This window comes from Mastigoproctus giganteus, chromosome 1 (genome assembly GCF_048544385.1).
Source record: "Mastigoproctus giganteus isolate SK-2022 chromosome 1, ASM4854438v1, whole genome shotgun sequence".
NCBI classification, from domain to species: domain Eukaryota; kingdom Metazoa; phylum Arthropoda; class Arachnida; order Uropygi; family Thelyphonidae; genus Mastigoproctus; species Mastigoproctus giganteus.
This window is the reverse complement of record NC_143575.1, coordinates 160,954,832-160,972,667: the sequence shown is the minus strand read 5'-3', so window position 1 is coordinate 160,972,667 and position 17,836 is coordinate 160,954,832. Positions and strand designations below refer to the sequence as shown.

At 36.2% G+C, this 17,836-nt stretch overlaps 1 protein-coding gene across 1 annotated transcript in view; it reads right to left on the bottom strand.

The window, feature by feature from the left end:
• The window catches only part of Arl8 (ADP-ribosylation factor-like protein 8), a 100,150-nt gene that overhangs the window by 29,120 nt on the left and 53,194 nt on the right, over positions 1-17,836 (bottom strand). Inside the window, exon 4 of the mRNA XM_090382880.1 lies at positions 16,026-16,187. Within this exon, the coding sequence (XP_090239006.1) occupies positions 16,026-16,187 (162 nt within the window). The remainder of the gene's footprint in view (positions 1-16,025; positions 16,188-17,836) is intronic.

The window sequence follows — 17,836 nt, the reverse complement described above, 5'->3', positions numbered from 1 at the left end:
TTCCATTGTATAAGGCAATGGTAAAGCTACATCTTGAGTACTGCATTCAGGTCTGAGGCCTCATTTTAGGAAGGGTGTAGAGCTGCTGAAACAAGTGTAAAGAAGGGCAACAAGAGTGGTGAGGGGAATGAACGGGGTGCTCTTACCAAGAAAGGATTCAGTTCTGCAAATTACAGCATCTCGAGACTAGGCACCAGTGAGGTGATCTGACTGAGGAGTTTAAGGCTTTGAATGGATTGAGCAAGCCCATGGCTAATGGGATTTTTCCTCTTGCTCAGATTATGCACATGAAGGAGCATAAATTCAAATTGAGGAAGGACATTTGCAGAATTGATGTGGAAGTTTGCCTTTAGTCAGCAGGTGGTTGATTGCTGGAACAAATTAAAGGAAGAGCAAGACAAATTGTTGGAGAAAATGAAAGTGTTTTTTTTTTCCTGATGCTGTATAAGCTTGCTTTCTTGCATCATTTGCCACTACTAATGTTCTTGTTTATACTCCAGCACGATCACCAAGCCAGTAATAAATCATCAATATAAATGTTAATAGTATTAAGCAGACATGGGCTTGAACCCCGGCCCACTCAGAGCACATGTTACAGCACTCTCGCTGCTGACCACTCAGTTATGTCAGGCCTATGCTAACAAGATTATTTCATTAGGACAGGCAGTACAGGAGCATGGGATGAGGGAGGAAGAGAGATGGCAGCTGTTAACAACAGCCACCTCTCTCACACAGGAAAGGATGACCTGTCTCCCTCTCAATAGGAAGACAGGTCATGGAGTACAAATACATTAGAATTACGCATACCTTTAAAGCAATAGCCACAGTAGCCTTGAATGCATATATACATTCAAGAAATACATTAAAAAATATAGCACAAAGAGAATTCCATGAAAGATGAAAGATTAATAGAGAACCATAAAGATGGAATGGAAATGTTAGGCTGGCAAAGGCAGATGACAAATCACTGGCTAAGAGGCTAAAGAGTGGGGAGAAGTTTTTCACATATACAAATACAAAGAGAAGAACAAATCATATTAGATCCTTATGCAATGGGTGTGGGAATGTTTCAGAAAAACCAGCAGGTGAATTGAACAGATTGCATCAACATTTACAGAGGAAAGATCCTCCATGGTGGTGAGAAATGCTTTTCAGCTTCACTGTGCAAGTGAAGCTGGAAATCATAAAATTAGTGATATTGAAATTTCAGATTATTTATTGGAATAATTTGAGGTTACAGGCATGTAAGGTTTCTGAAGTTGATGATATTATACCCAGAAATTTTGAGGGAGGCAGCAAGGGAAAGTGCATAGAACCATTAAGGTTAATTATGAGTGCATATCTACTCAGGGGGTATTCCTCTACACCAGTGGTGTCCAACCTACAGCCCACACAGAAATTGAACTAAAACAGCATTTTAGAGAGTCGCGCCACTGTGTGTACAGGCATGCAAGTGTTGAGCACGACTGTATCAAACGTGTACACGTAGTCCAAGGGCAGCCATGTGTACACTAAATACAGTTATGTACATATCAATCTTTTCATATTGTGAAATTATATTATTTTGATATAACTTGTTCATTGTATTGGATTATTATTAATTTGTACTGCAGTAAAAAATTATCCTTAAAAATGTTCTGAAAGAAGAAAGTCAATTTGGAATGTTGTGTTTTTAATCAAAGGTGGACTGAAGACTATTTCTTTATTGAGTATGACGAAAAAGCAGTGCATTTGGTGTGTTAGGAGACTGTGTCAGTTTTTAAAGAATATATTTTAAAACGACATCAGAACTTCTAGATGAGTAACTGTTATGATCAATATAAAGGAGTGCTGCAAAAAGAAGTGTTCAAGGTTACAAAACACACTGGAAATGTATCAGTCAAGAAATTTATCTGCTGTAAGTGCCAGTTATCAAGTTGCACATTTGATCGCTTTAGAAAGTAAACCGTTCAGTGATGGTAAATTTGTTAAAAGTTGTGGAAGAAATTTGTCTGGAGAAACAAACAATGATACACGACATTAGTTTGTCTCTACAAACAATTATGCAAAGAGTAGAAGATATTGGAAAGAATTTGTTCAACTTTTGGAAAACATAAAACATGACATAGTTTAAATAAACAAAATATTTTAGTGTTGAAATAAAATGAAATATTTTAGTGTTGTACTGGATGACAGTACTGATGCAAATGGCACAGCCCAACTCCTTATCTTAATACGTGGAATTAATGATAATTCTGTACCAGTTGAAGATTTAGCTGATCTACAGTCTGCACGGAACAACTACAGATGAAAATCTTTTTGAAAATTTTTGCCAATCTATTGAAAAGTTAGGATTAAATATTAAAAACCTAGTAGGAGTTATAACTGACAGTGCAAAAAATGATTGGTAAAAACATTGAAATTATGGATAAAATAACCAAGAAAATTATACAAATCAAAGCTGAACCTCCGATTGGAATTCACTGCATTATGCATCAAGAAGTTCTCTGTGAGATTAATGTGGTTATTGCAACTGTAAATTTTATAAGATCGCATGGCCTTAATCACCATATGTTTCAACAGTTTCTTCCAGAAATTGAAGCTGAATACGAAGATGTAATTTTACATAGTGCAGTGAGATGGCTTAGCCGGGGCAAAGTGTTATATCGTTTCTTTAAACTGCATCATAAAAATCAATATTTTTATGACAGAAAAAAAAAAACCCTACCAAACATGGAGTGGCTGTTTGATCTTGCAATTCTTACAGACATTTCTAGTAATTTAATGCTCTTAATTTAAAACTACAAGGGAAAGAAAATTGGTCTCTGACTTGTATGGTGACATCAAAATTTATTTCACTTTGAATGTTGTACTGAGCTAAATGAGAAATATTTCCAAAGAATCATAGCCTCTCGTTATTACAATTAGTTTTTGATGAGTTTGAAAGTAGATTTGCTGTTAAAAAAAAAAAAAAAAGTAAAGTGCAGCCATTATCAACCGACTGCAGGATGGAAGCCTCCTCAACAATTCATGCTGAGGGAAATGGACCATAATCTGCCATGCTGGTCCAGTGCGGGTTGGCAGATCGACCGTATTCAGCAGTCAGGGGCTTGAACCCCGGTCTACTCAAGGAGCGTGTGCTACTGCACTCCTGCTCCTGCCCACTCGGCTACGGAGGCCGGTGATTTGCTGTTACATCCCATTAAAAAGATAAGCTTGTTTGAGAATCCAAACAATCCCACCTTGCAACTTGAAATTATTGATCTTCAAGCCAAAACATGGTTCAAAAATAAGTATATGGACTGCAAAAATAAACTACTTGAATTCTACAAGGCTCATCCATCTGAAGATTTTCCATTAATAAAAGAAAATGCCATGAAAATGGCTACTTTGTTCGGATCAATGTATGTCTGTGAGCAAATATTTTCCCGCATGAAATCAAATAAAATGTTTAAAAAGAAAGAGAATAACAGATAAGCATCTTCATTTCGTATGTGAATTGGCATTTTAAATTTTCAACCAAATTTTGAACAATTATCTAAAAATATCCAGCCTTAATCATATCATTAAATGTTAAGTTTTGTTCAGTAATTGTTATTACGTATTGTACTTAATAAAATTTTTAAATATTTTCAATTTTAGCTGTATCATTATATTTATTTATTCACCTTAATATTGAAAAGCAGTGACCTTTTCAGGTCGAAAATTTTCTAAAGTGAGCATTTAAAAGAAAAAGTAAGGTATTTTTTAAAAAAAGCAAAAGTAAATTGTATTTTTATAATTTTAATAAAATCCAAAAAATAAATCACTGACAGATTTGTTGCACATGAAAGTGCTGGGAATTTGCATTTTTTATATATATAGACTGAAAATAAAAACAGTAATATGAAAATAGAAACTTCCTTTTACATGTAACAAGATATGGAAAATGTAACAGTGTAAATGTGTGGCCTGCAAAACAAATCTAACTTTGAATGTGGCCCCTGTACAGGAAAAGATTGGACACCACTGCTCTACACTGATGAAGTACTAATGAAGATCAATACATAAAGGCTGCTCTAAGAGTGAAGAATGACCAGTCAAGTCTGACTTTGGTGGTAGGGAAAATCATGGCATCAATGATTGAAAGTGCAGTAAAGGATCAGTGCAATAGAAAAAAATTGTGAAGGAAACAGCTTTGTTTAGTGAAGAGAAAAATCAAGTTTAATCAACCTGGTAAGCTATTCTCCATAGAGCCACTATTGAGCCGGACGTAGGAAATAATTTTGATGATGATTTTGACTGAGCTGAATGTAGGAAATAATTTTGATGTTGTTCAGATGGATTTCAGCAAAGCATGAGAAGTTACTCTATATGCTGGAACATGTTGGAATCAGGAAAAATCCTTAAATGGACTGTAGGGCAGAAGGCAGAGGGTTGTAATTAATGGCCATTCCTCAGACTGACCCAATGTATGAGGTGGGGTTCCCCAATAATCAGTACAGAAACCACTGTTTCTGATTTTCTTAAATGACAATTAAGAAGGGATATAGGGTGTGATGACAAAATTTGCAGATTATGTTAAGATTGACATAGTAGTAAATAATCAGTTCCAAGACAGCTTCTTCAGGTCGACTTAGACCATTAAAACATAGCTGCCAGAAAAGTGGCAGCTATATTTTAATGCAGCAAAATGCAAGATGTTACACCTGGGAAACTGCAACCCTAAAATAACTCATGCACTTGGTGGGGGTTGAACTAAAAACAGAAGAGGAAGAAAGGGATTTGGGATCATGAACCTTTCTCACCACCTTTCTCCAAGCAATGGAGAGAGGTGGCGAGAACAGTTCACAATGTGTTATCAATGATTTATAGTACATTAGCTCAAAGAAATAGGGTAGTCATAATTCCGCTGTAAGACCATACTTGGAATACTCTGTTCAGATATGAAGACCACACCTGGTGAGATTGACAAAAGGGCTTCCACATGAGTAAAGACTGAATATGTGGGATAAAGAGTTTGGAAACTGGGCACTAAAGGAGACTTGATTAAGATGTATAAGGCTCTGAGATGTGAAAGTAAAATGAATGAGGTTGGAACTTTCACTGTTATAATTCCAGAACTAAGGGCCATAAATTCAAATTATGGTGAAGAGATCTAGGTTGGACTGCAGGAAGTTGTTAATTAACGGAATAAGTTTCTTCCTTGGGTAGCTGAGGATGACAGCTTGGGGAAACTCAAAGAACAGCTGGAAAACCATCTACATGGGATGGAGTCAAATAGGTAGTTTATTTTATTTTTTTTTGACTGGTGCAGCAAAAGCCGATGGTTTCGCTGAACATGTCTAATAATACTACTAGTAAAATAAATTTACTTAAGTACTCCCACATGCACATTTTAAATTTATGTATGTATTCCTAAACATCATAAAATGAAGTGACTGTCGTTGAGTACTCTGCTCTTCTTCATTGGAACCAAAATTACCCAAGAGGTGACTACAGAAAACTGGTGAAGTTTGTGATGGTATGGTAACTCCCACCACCCACAGTGGATTTCCTGATGGAGGTTCCAGATTCACAGCACTTACAGAAAATCATTCTACGAGGGCTTAGTGTCAAACAACATTAACTACAAAACTGCATTTTTATTCTGAGACAACTTTAGTTTAACTTCATACAAATAACAATGCATATCATAGAAATGTATTTCTCTACTAGTTTACAAGTTAGCTTTGGCTATAAGCACATTTCCGGAAAACCAAGAAAATGTCAAATGACTTTCTTGTTAATTACAAAAATATTTATTACAAAATGATTTTGTAGTTAACCCTGTCTGACACTAAATCCTCGATTAGATGGATAGAATTATGTTATCAAGATTAAGAACACTCCAAAAACACAATTTTGCTCAACACTCCTTCCCCCTCGCAAACACACACAATGAAAGCAAGATCGTTACTCTTTATAAACATTTTCACTACTTTGGAGTGAATACACAAAAGCATGGTTTACTTCTCCTTCATTGCTTACAGCTCCTACCAATGATCTTCAGTTAATGAAAGCACTCTATTCCTATTCAAAAATTAACGATCAAATTGAAGAGATAACTCTAAGAAATTTCAGCAGTATTTATGGTACCCCAGCGAAATACATGCAGCAATCAACACAATGAGAGAAGAAAACACAGGGAGAAAAGCAACCACACAGGACCGTGGTACATTGCAAAGTTATTGAAGGCAGATTGAAACACTTAGTTAACTGAAAAGATCCTTAACTTCATTAATCTGTTTGGTGTTTCACGCAATTATTAACAGGAAGATGCAGAAGAATGTAAGTGTAGAGCAAAGGCAATTTTTTTTTACTAAGAGTTAGTAAAAGACCAATATAAACAGCTTCCACTTTTCACTAAAGCGACACTAATAAGAGGATTAACAGACAGTTATAGTGAACTTGTATAAGCTGTATAGAAAGTTTCTTACTTGAAGGGTGGGGGGAGAAAGTTTTACTTTCTTGCACACTTTTTAGAAATATTCTAATTATTTCTTGTGTGTGTCCCGCCACCAGCCAACACCCATTTACTGTCTAACTTCAAACTCACGGAAACAACTTTTCATCTTCCTTGTTTATTCATTCAACTGCCGTTTTCTGGAACAACCTTCCTTCATACGTATTTTCTGAAAATTAGTCTTCAGAAGTTGAAGTCCAATGTCAACAAATATCTTCTTTCGTCTTCTCAACCTCCAACCCAAGCACGGTACTAAGTACTATAGGTTCTAATACCTGTCGTGTGTGTGTGTGCGTGTGTGTGTGTGTGCGCGTGTGTGTGTGTGCGTGCATCTTTTTTTGTGGTAGATTAGTTAAAAATGACAAAAAGCTGAAAACAAGGAATTTATATTATATTTTTTGTTTCATTTCATTAATTTCAGAAAGGATTGAGAAGTATGTAAATAAACTAACAATGTAGGGCAAGCACAAAATTTCAAGTGGCTGGTGGCACCTCTAAAACTCATCCAAGTGGGCTCAAATTTTATACTGGTTATGTTCTAGCTGAAAAGAACTATTATACCATCTTAGCAAAAAAAAGTAACCATTTTAATATATATTTTACTCTTCAATAACTTTTTATTGTTGTAGACACACAAGTCTAGCAATTTATCACGTTATAGATCTTTAAAGTATGGGACGGTTACAAATTATCATGTTATAATGCCACATATTGTCAAGCTAATAGAGCAAGCTTATCTGCGAAAAGATCGAAACCTCCCAAACACTTCCTAGTTCATTTCACAAATATACTTGGTCTCAGTTCTAATCTCAACAATGTCCATTTCCACTTGCAGTCTGCCAAACCCCATGTAGTTTTTCTGACAGAATCTCAATTATTGGTTGATTCAACTACTGCTCATCTCGTTGCCCAAATTATTCGTTGTATGATTCCTTTCGCCACAAAGGTGGTACTTGTGCATATGTCTGTTCTGATATTCCCTGTCAGAGACTTGGTAATTTGGAATCTCCTCTGGCTTAAAATCTCTCTACTTCATTCTGTCAAATTCATCTGTTGTCTCTATCGTTCTCCAATCTCCACTAATCACTTGGAGCCCTTTGACTTTCTCTCTTTGCAACTTGACTTGCTCCAGTCCAACTTTCCTAACAGTGAGGTAATTTTCCTTGGCGATTTTAATATTCACAACTCCAGCTTGCCTCCATTTTCTAGTCACACCGACCCAGCTAGTCGAGATGCTGAAGCTTTTGCAATTACTAATGACCTCGCACAGATTGTTCATTAACCTACAAGAATACTGGACAATCCTAACCAAAAAGCCAACCAACTCAGATCGTGTAAGTGAAATAATTCTTGTAGGAATGAAATCCTTTATTCCACACTCCACTTTAAAATCTCGTCCTAAACCTACACCATGGTTTTCCAATAATTGTGCTAAGGTTTTGAAGAGAAGAATGTTGCATATCGTAATTGGCTTATTTCCAATTCTTCAGTTTCCTTTTATGCCTACACCAAAGCTCGCAACAATTGTAAAGCAGTTATTAATCAGTCCAAACTTGATTTTGAACAGGCTAAGAGTAGAAAACTTGCTTCTTTCATCTAAATCTTGGTTTTCCAATAAATGTGCTAAGGCTGTTCGAGAGAAGGACGTTGCATATTGTAATTGGCTTGTTTCTAATTCTTCAGTTTCATTTTATGCCTACACCAAAGCTCGCAACAATTGTAAAGCAGTTATTAATCAGTCCAAACTAGAGTTTGAACAGGCTAAGAGTAGAAAACTTGCTTCTTGACCTAATAGTAGCCGAGCATTCTGGTCTCTTGCCAAAGCTATTGGATGCAACTTTTGCCCATCTCTGCTCCAACCTCTGTCCAAACCAAATGGTTCTGTTGTCACTTCAGCCAAGGATAAAGCTGACCTGCTAGCATTCAATTTTTCTTCCAACTCATGTATTAATGATCTTGGTAAAACACCTCCCACTATTTTCAACCCACTCCATTGAATGCCTCCTGTGGTCTTCCTTCAAAAGGATGTTGGAAGGATTTTGACGAATCTTGATGCTAAGAAAGCTCCATGTCCCGATGGTATTTCTCCACTGTTCTCAAAATCTGTGCTCCTGAACTTACTCCTGTTCTTTGCCGCCTTTTTTCACTTTCTTATTCCAAAGGTGTTTTTCCTTCTGCTTGGAAATTTGCTCATATCCAGCCAGTTCCTAAAAAGAGTGACAAATCCCTCCCATCTAATTATCATCCCATTGCAATTACTTCTACTCTTTCTAAAGTAATGGAGAAATCAATTAACCGCCAACTCTTAAACTACCTAGAAACCTTCAGTCTGATCAACGATCGCCAGTATGGATTCCGTCAATGTCGATCCACTGGTGATATTCTGGCCTATGTTGCCCATTTATGGACTAATTCAATGGAAATGTTCAGTGAAACACAAGCAGTTGCTCTTGACATCTCAAAGACTTTCGATCGTATTTGGCATAAAGGTCTTTTAAACAAGCTTCCAGCTTACGGTTTGCCAACTGTTTTTTGTAACTGGTTATCCAGTTTTCTCTCTGATTTCTCACTGAGGGTGATGGTAGATGGCTCTCTGTCTTCTAACTTCTCCACTAATGCAGGTGTTGCCCAAGGTTCAGTTCTTTCCCCCACTCTTTTCCTCTTGTATATTAATGACTTTCTTCCATTGACTGGAAATCCTATCCATAGTTTTGCTGATGATAACACATTGCATTCCACTTTCCATTTTGAATAACCTTGCTCTGCTCAATCAGCTTCAACCTCTCGAAAATGTGCTACCCATTCCTTAAATGCCGATCTCCAGGTAATTATCCAGTGGGGCAAAGACAACTTAGTTGATTTCAATCCTTCTAAAACTCAGTCTTGTCTTATATCTCGCAAAAAGGATTCTTCTGCTCCTATGCTTATCTTTGGTGACACTCCGATTTCTACGCAAAATGATACATCTCTTTTGGGGATTACCCTGACTTCTAATCTGTCTTGGCACAAGCACATTACAAATATTGCTTCCTCTGCATATAAAAAACTTGGTTTTCTCTTTCCCTCTCGGCGTTACTTTTCTTCCAAACAGCTGCTCACTCTGTATAAATCGCAAATCCGCCCTGCCATGGAATATTGTTCCCACATCTGGGGTGGTGCCAGCAAAACCTCTCTCAGGCTTTTTGATTCCTTTCAGAAGAGGGCAGTTAGGTTAATTAATGATTGATCTCTAACAGAGTCTCTTCACTCGCTGTCTCATAGACGTAATGTTTCTGCTGCATGCCTCTTCTACAGATACTTTTATGGGCACTATTCTTCTGAATTGGCTTCTATAATTCCCACTCTCTCATTCAAAACAGTCCGAACATGTGCCACCACCAGCCAACATACATTTACTCTCCAACTCACAGAACCAACTTTTCATCTTCCTCATTTATTCATTCAACTGCCTTTTTGTGGAACCTTCCTTCATATGTATTTCCTGAAAATTACAGTCCACAGAAGTTCAAGTCTAATGTCAACAAATATCTTCTTTCATCTTCTCAACCTCCAACCCAAGCACGGTACTAAGTACTAAAGGTCGCCGTAGCCTAGTGGTCAGGCGCCGGGTGCATAAGTATACGTGTGTTGAGTGACCGGGGTTCAAGCCCGTGACTGCTGAATGCGGTGCTGTTTCTTGTATTCTGTCTATCTTGTGAACTCCCCTGACCGTTTGGTCTCCCGAAGTATAAACAGAAAATTTAATTTTAATTTATAGGTTCTAACACTCTTCGTGTGTGGGGTTTTCGTAAAAAAAAAAAAAAACCCCCACACATATGAAAACAAAAAGTGGATATGTAATAATATTACAGATCAGATGAGAAAACTGGTAACAATGAGGATAAAAAATTTTTGCCATATGTTGATGCAAAAAAGAACACAGTAAATCATACAGGTCTCTAGAATCAAAATGGAGAAATTATAGAGGCAATGCAGCTGGAATTGTGAATGAGCTAAACATAATTATAATTGAAAATGCACATCTGAATGGAGAGGAAATACAGAAAAAGGTCAGGCAGCAGTAAGATTAGTAATTATCTCTGAGAAGCATCTATCAGAAAAACAGAGGCTGAAAGTAAGTAAGGCTCCTGGTAGATTGGGTGCATCCAATTATATTAAAGAATGCAGGAGAGGAGTGAATCATATCGTTAGGATTGCTAATGAGATCATCACTGGATTCTGGGATGATTCCTTTGGCTGTACAAGTGCAAATGTTTTTTGAAGGAAAAGTAAAATCTTACCTGACAAACCTGATTAATTACTATGGTGAAGTTAAAGTATTTAGATGATGGAAACAATTTCAATATTGTACATCTAGATTTTAGTAAAGCTTTTGATTTGGTTTCACCTAAGATGCTAACATACAAACTGGAGTGAACTGGGATTGATGGGAAGATTCTCAAGTGGATCAGGGGCTAAGCAAAAGAAGAAAGTGTAATTAATGGGCATTCTTCAGAGTGACTAATGCAGCAAGTGGGATCCCTCAGGGTTCAGTTCTGGGATCCCTCTTGTTTCTGATCTTCCTCAATGATATTGATAAGGATATATAGGAAAAGCTGTCAAAGTCCTCTGATGATTTAAAGGTAGGTAGGATGTTTAATAATCGGAACCATACTACAATGCTTCAGAATGGCTTAAATAGGTGATATTCATGGCACACCTAAATAGTGACTGCAATTGAACTCAATGGAGTTTTTCCTAATCTTGCAGCACACTGAAAACCACTTGGTTAGTGTCTGAAGTTTAATCCTGCTAAATGTAAGTTTTACTTCTGAGGAGAATAAATCTGAGCATGAACATAGAGACTAGGAGAGACAGATCATATCTACTAGTCTGTATGTTTAGATGGGAAAGATTTAGGGGGTGGTTACACAAGATATGAAGTTTCATGTGTAAATAGGCAGCCAGGAAGGTGCAGGATGTCTCATCATGATCAATGGGACCTTTGCCATCAAAGAATAGGATGTTATTTTTCCTCTTTATAAAACAATGGCACGACTTCATTTGGAACTCTACAGAAGGTCCAAAGAAGGGCAACTAGACTGGTGGGAGTACTAAGGGATGAGTAACATCTTAGAAGATGCAGACTGCAGAGTCTGGAGACTAGATACCCCAAGGGTGACCTGATATGACTTTTTTTTTTTTTTTTTTTTTTAATGAAAACTTTCAACACCCAAGGTATCAAAACCTATAGTAATTAGTACCATGCACGGGATAAAGGAGATGGGGTGGGGGAAAGAGAAGGAGAATACCAGAAACTTTGCTCTGGAGACTAAACATTGGTTTCTCCACTTCAAGCCTCCAATGAGCAAATTGGTGGTATTGCACTGGTTGATGAGAGTTATCTATCACCTAGTAAAAATCTAATAATTCTATGTGACTATTATCCAATTTTGGAAGCGTGTATGCAGAAACTAAGCATTTCCTGATAGATAGGTAAATGAATAAATACAGAAGGGCCCTTCAATACAACATACTCGTTTTAAATTGGCTCAATTATTGACCGCATATATTTTCTGGAATTTTCCATCCTCCAAACAGTTAAGTTGTGATGTGCAGGAAGAAAATTCAAACTCCTGCTTCATTTATTATTTTAAAACAGCAAAAATAATTTTTTAATTTGAATGTGCTACAAAATTTTTAGTGCAGTTATAGATTAAAATGCAAAATGGTATTTTATTATAATATAGTTTTCTGTGGCATTAGTAAATCAAGCTTAAAAACATGAAGCAATATGCTATGATGCGATGTGTATGATGATATATCTGCTGAAACAGTGAAAGATGGGATATCAAACATGACATCCCATCTTTTGCTGTTTCAGCAGGTTTCCCAAAGTTTGGGGGGGGGGGTAAAAATTTTGCAATAAACAAAAACAGCATTCTTTTACTATAAGGCACAGAGCACATCTGATTTTCCTCACTTCAATGACTGATACAAATGACATCATGCAACTTCCTACTTGCTTGTGCTGAATGCAAAAGTTAATCAAATCAGATATGACTCCTTTAAAGTTCTGGTTTTGGTAAACCAACACAACATATTTGTAATGTGGATCAAATGTGGATAATGGGGATCGAAGGGTGACATGAGCAACTACAGACCTGCCAGTCTAACCTATATCCCAGGGAAAACAATAGACTCACTGGTCAAAGAAGAAACACAGAAGCATCCAGACAGGAGTGCAACTACACTTCAGCATAGGTCTGTTTGATGGGACATCTTGTCTGACTAATACAACTGGACACCATGATGCAACAACAAAGGAAATGGTTGCAAAACACAATTTTGAACACACACACACACACACACACACACACACACACACACACACACACACACACACACACACACACACACACACACACACACACACACACACACACACACACACAGATTTTCAGGAAAATTGATACTGCTGCACACAAAAGACCACTGTACAAACTGGAGAAATGCAGCACCAAGGGCAAGCCACTGCTATGAACAAAGGGATTGTTGAGAGAGAGAGAGAGAGAGAACGGTTATCAATGGGTACTACTCTTTGTGGACTAATGCCATTAATGGAGTCCTCCAAGGTTCAGTGCCAGACCCAATGTCCAAGTCTGCAGATGATACAAAAGTTGGCAGAGTGGACCATTGAGAGCGATCAGGGTGAACCACTGTAACAAGATACAGGAAAATCAGGTCGATGGGGCGAAAAATGGCAGTTGAAGCCTAAAATTGACAAACACAAGGCACTGCATATGGACAACAGCAACCATAAATCAACTCACCAACTCTGTGGTATTACCTTCAGGGCAGTGGAAAATGACAAAGATCTGGGAGAGTACTTAAAGGAATATGCCAAATCAATGAGGGAGGTATTTGCATGTTGGCATCCTAGCCATACAATTTTTGTGAACAACAGAAGATTGCATGTCATGAAGCTCACCATCACAGGAAATGTGTTGTTGATCACTGGAATAAGCTGCCTTCCAAGGCAGTTTGGGTAGAGAGTCTGACAACATTCAAGGTGGATTTGGATTTTTATAAGTTGGCAAATTGTGATTGACTCTGGTATTTTATTTTTATTGGCTGATACAGAATAATTTCACTTTCTTGGGCTGATTAATAATAATTGAATGAAAGCAAAAATAGTTCAAGAATGTAGGATGCACATGACTTCTACTTTTGAGTTCCTCTCTAATGATCCAGAGTGCTCAAATAATTAGATAACAGGAAGCGATCTATTAATTTCAAAGTACATAAATGAAGTTTAAAATTTGTAGTCAAATGTTATGGGACTGTAATTGCCTTACGAATATAGCCAACTTTTGACTTTCAAAAAGCTGGAGACCAGGCATTTATAAGCAAAAAACTTTTTTTAAAATTCATGCTGCACTATAAATTAAGTTTCACTGGCAAAATCACACTTTATATTAACATATATCAAAAGGATTGTTTACCAATCACACTTTCAAACATACCTCCCTCTTCAGAAATGTTGAGTCATTCCAAGTTTCATTCATAACAATAGCCCTTGCTATTGTTTTGTTTATAAAGCACTGTCTACAATTGGCCATCAAAAGCATTTCCAAAGCTTTGCCAGAAAGAGAAGAATTGAACTCTGTTTTTCTAACCCGGCTGAATATTCCCCTACACTTAGTAGGGCTATGAGGAATTGTTAAAATGCCAAGCATGACTTGGGATAATTTGTTATATTTCAAGTTTCTTTATGCATGTCAGTTTCCCAATCAAAGACCATTGTACATCAATTTGTTTTTCTTTTATAATAGTGTCTGATAGGTCCTCATACTGAAAGAAACTTGTCCACAAAAAATTTCAAATGTTCTTCTTCTACAACCGTATTTTTTTGATATTGACCTGCATGATCGGCACATATGATATGAACATTATCATGAAATGTAACATCTATTTTTGCATTTCTTTCTATACACCCTGCACTGTCATTATGCTTATTTGTTTGCAAATGTTTGATTAGATCACATTTCTTGCCTCTTGAAATTGAAAAAATCACATCTCCATACAGTATACAATGCAAACATGTTACCTTTATTGATTTTAAAATACATAAAAAAATCTTGCATATATTTTTTCTGAAATTTTATACCATATTTTTCTGGGATCTTATCGGAAGACATTTTTAGTTAAATTCACACTGCACAAGTACTATGAAATGACCTGATGTAACAGTCCACCTGTGCTGATCCAGACACTATTCCAGATTTTGTTTCCAACCAGTGATACATTATAACCAATTCTATATATTGAATGAAAATATAATGACAGCTAAATAAATGCTGGACAGAAAAAAAGTTATATTAAAAAAAATGCAGAATTAATAACAAAGATCAATAAACATAAATAAATGGGGAAGAAAACTACTTCTAATATCAATATATACAAATTAACATAGTATCAAAAATATAGAGCTAAGAAATTATGCCAACTTTGGAGTGACAGAGGGTTGCAAACATGTTAAACTGTCAGTTGTAGAATCTGGTCTGATGGATCCTTCTGTGAAATATCCATTATGCATTAATTGTCAAGATTAGTGGCTGTTTCTTTTTTTATCTTCCTAATTATACAGTCTTATTAAGCAGTTTTGGGCGTCACAAGTCAGTATTTCAAAGTACATAAATGAAGTATTTACTCAGAGTAATTACATGAAATGAACTGATACACAAAGTTCCACCATTTGTGCGTGAATAATGATAACAGCACAAAGAATTCTGTTTTGTATTGCTATTTTCAGTGTCAGTATAATGTAAAAAAAATATCGTTTGCTATGGAGGAAAAATGTGATTATATTGCTAAAGCTATTAAAAAATATACAGAGAACGCTTAAACCTCAAAATACAGCAATTAATGCTGCTGATAGGGTAATAGATTGCGTCTTTTATTTCTGATCTTTATTTTATTTTGAAATAGGGATGGTTCGGGTCACAAGAGCAAAACTGGCACGTTGCTCTACCTATTACTAGCATTGATTTGTTTTATTTATTTCATGGTTTAAACATTCTCTATATATTTCTTAATAGTAAACAAATATGTTTCTTGCCACCACTACTACTACAGAAGTTAGATACTCTGTGTCATGCCTATAATTATTATATAAAATGGCTTCTTGTCTTGATTATTACTATTACTTGTTTGACAAAACATTTAATATGTGCAAGTGTAGTTTTGAATTTTAGCATGCTTGTTGAACTTCAAAATGATAGTGATTAATAGTTTCATGTTTTTAATTTTTTTCTTCATTTTCAGCAGAAATAAGTTTCCTTAATTTAAGTTTTCTTTTTTTCATTAAAAAAAAATAGAAAATTACATTTAATAAATACCGCAATCCATACATAAGAGATCTAGTATTGACACACCACAATGAAGAATTCAAAAAACTAAACACTTTTTTAAGAAATAAGAAAACTTGGGATTAATCAGACCAGGTGCCACTGTAACTGAAAATTGTTGGTGACAATGCTGGGTCAATAAGGAATAGCCAAATGAAATAAATTTTACTTACATCTGTTCAATAAGTTCTTTTTCATCAAGAGCATTAGGCAAATCTCGTTTGTTACCAAGGACTAATACAGGTATACCAGCTAGTTGTGGTTTGTCCAAAAGATTGTGTAGTTCATTGCATGAAGCTTCAATTTTTTCATGATCAGCAGCATCAACCATATACCTATGGAGAGGGGGAAGGGAAAAAAGATATTTAACAAAGCCGACTGAAAATAAAATGCCAGTTGTCATGTATTTGAACACAGTTTTTTTATTTTATTTTTTATTTTATTAAAACCCCAAACACAAAAAAGTATTAGAACCTAAAGTACTTAGTAACATGTATGGGTTGAAGGCTGAGAAGACAGAAGATACCTGTTGACATTAGACTTCAATTTCTATAGATTGAAATTTTCATGCAACACATGTGAAGGAAAGTTGCTCTAGAAAACAGAAGGGATAAATGAGAAAAAGAACAGTTCATTATGTGAGCTTGGAACTGGAGAGTGAATGGTTGGCAACTTCTTGGGGGACATGTTTCAAAGTGAATGGAGGAATTACAGGTGCCAATTCAGAAGAGCAGTGCCCATGGAAGAATCTGTGGAAAAGGCACGAAGCAGCAACTATGTAAGAGAGGGGGCCATTAATTAACCTCTCTGGATTATTTTCAAAGGTATTTTGGAGGTATCACCCCAGATGTGGGAATAACATTCCACAACATGGCAGATTTGAGATTTGTACAGAGCAGGCAGTTGTTCAGAAGAAAATTAACATAGAGAGATTGAGAAAGAAAGCAAGTTTTTTGATGCAGAGGAAGCAATACTTGTGATGTGCTTATGCCAAGAGAGATTAGAAGTGTGGGTAATCCCTAATAGTAATATGTGATCTTTAATATCTCTACTCAGAATTCTAGTAAAGATCATATCTCTACTAGAAATCTGAGTGTCATTGAAGATGAGCATAGGAGCATTGCACTCTATTTTCTGAAAAATTAGACGATTAAGTTTTAGAAATGACAAATTAAATTTTTAAAAATTTGCCTTTGTCCTATTGGAAAATTACCTGGAGATCAGAATTTATGAAATTGGTGGTGGATATTTGAGAAGTTGAAGTTGTTTGTGAAAGGTGGAATGTGGTGTACTATCATCAGCACAACTACTAATAGGATTTCCAGTCAGTGGAAGAAGGTTATTACTAAACAAAAGAAAAAGAGTGGGAGAGCATTAGCATATAATGCAAGAAAGCAAGCTTATGCAGCATCAGCCAAAAAAAAAAAAAAAAAACCCCTTCCACTTCACCCCTCTGTTCTTTCGAAATACCTGTCCAGCCGAGCCTTAAATTTATTTAGGCTATAAACTTCCACAACAAAGGATGGAAGTCTTCCACCAACCAACTACCCACTGGCTTAAGGCAAATTTTCGCACATCTATCTTTCCTCAATTTGAATTTATGCTCTCTTAGGTGATTATTCTGAGCAAGAGGCAGTATCCCATCAGCATTGAGCATGCTCAAACCATTCAAGGCTTTGTACACCTCTATCGATCACCTCGCTGGTGCCTAGTCTCCAGACACTTTAATTTGCAAAACTTAAGCCTTTCTTCGTAAGAGCAACCCTTTGTTCCATTCACTAATCTTGTTGCCCTTCTCTGTACTCGTTCCAGCAGCTCTGCATCCTTCTTGAAATAATGACTCATAATGTAAATACCTCTTTAATGTAAATTGCAACTTAACAGCCACTTAAAAGTTTAAGACTACTTTACTGAGCAAAAGTACAGACCGGGTCATTTCAATGAAAGAGTACAAATTTCTGTCAATTTAGGAGACATTGGTGAA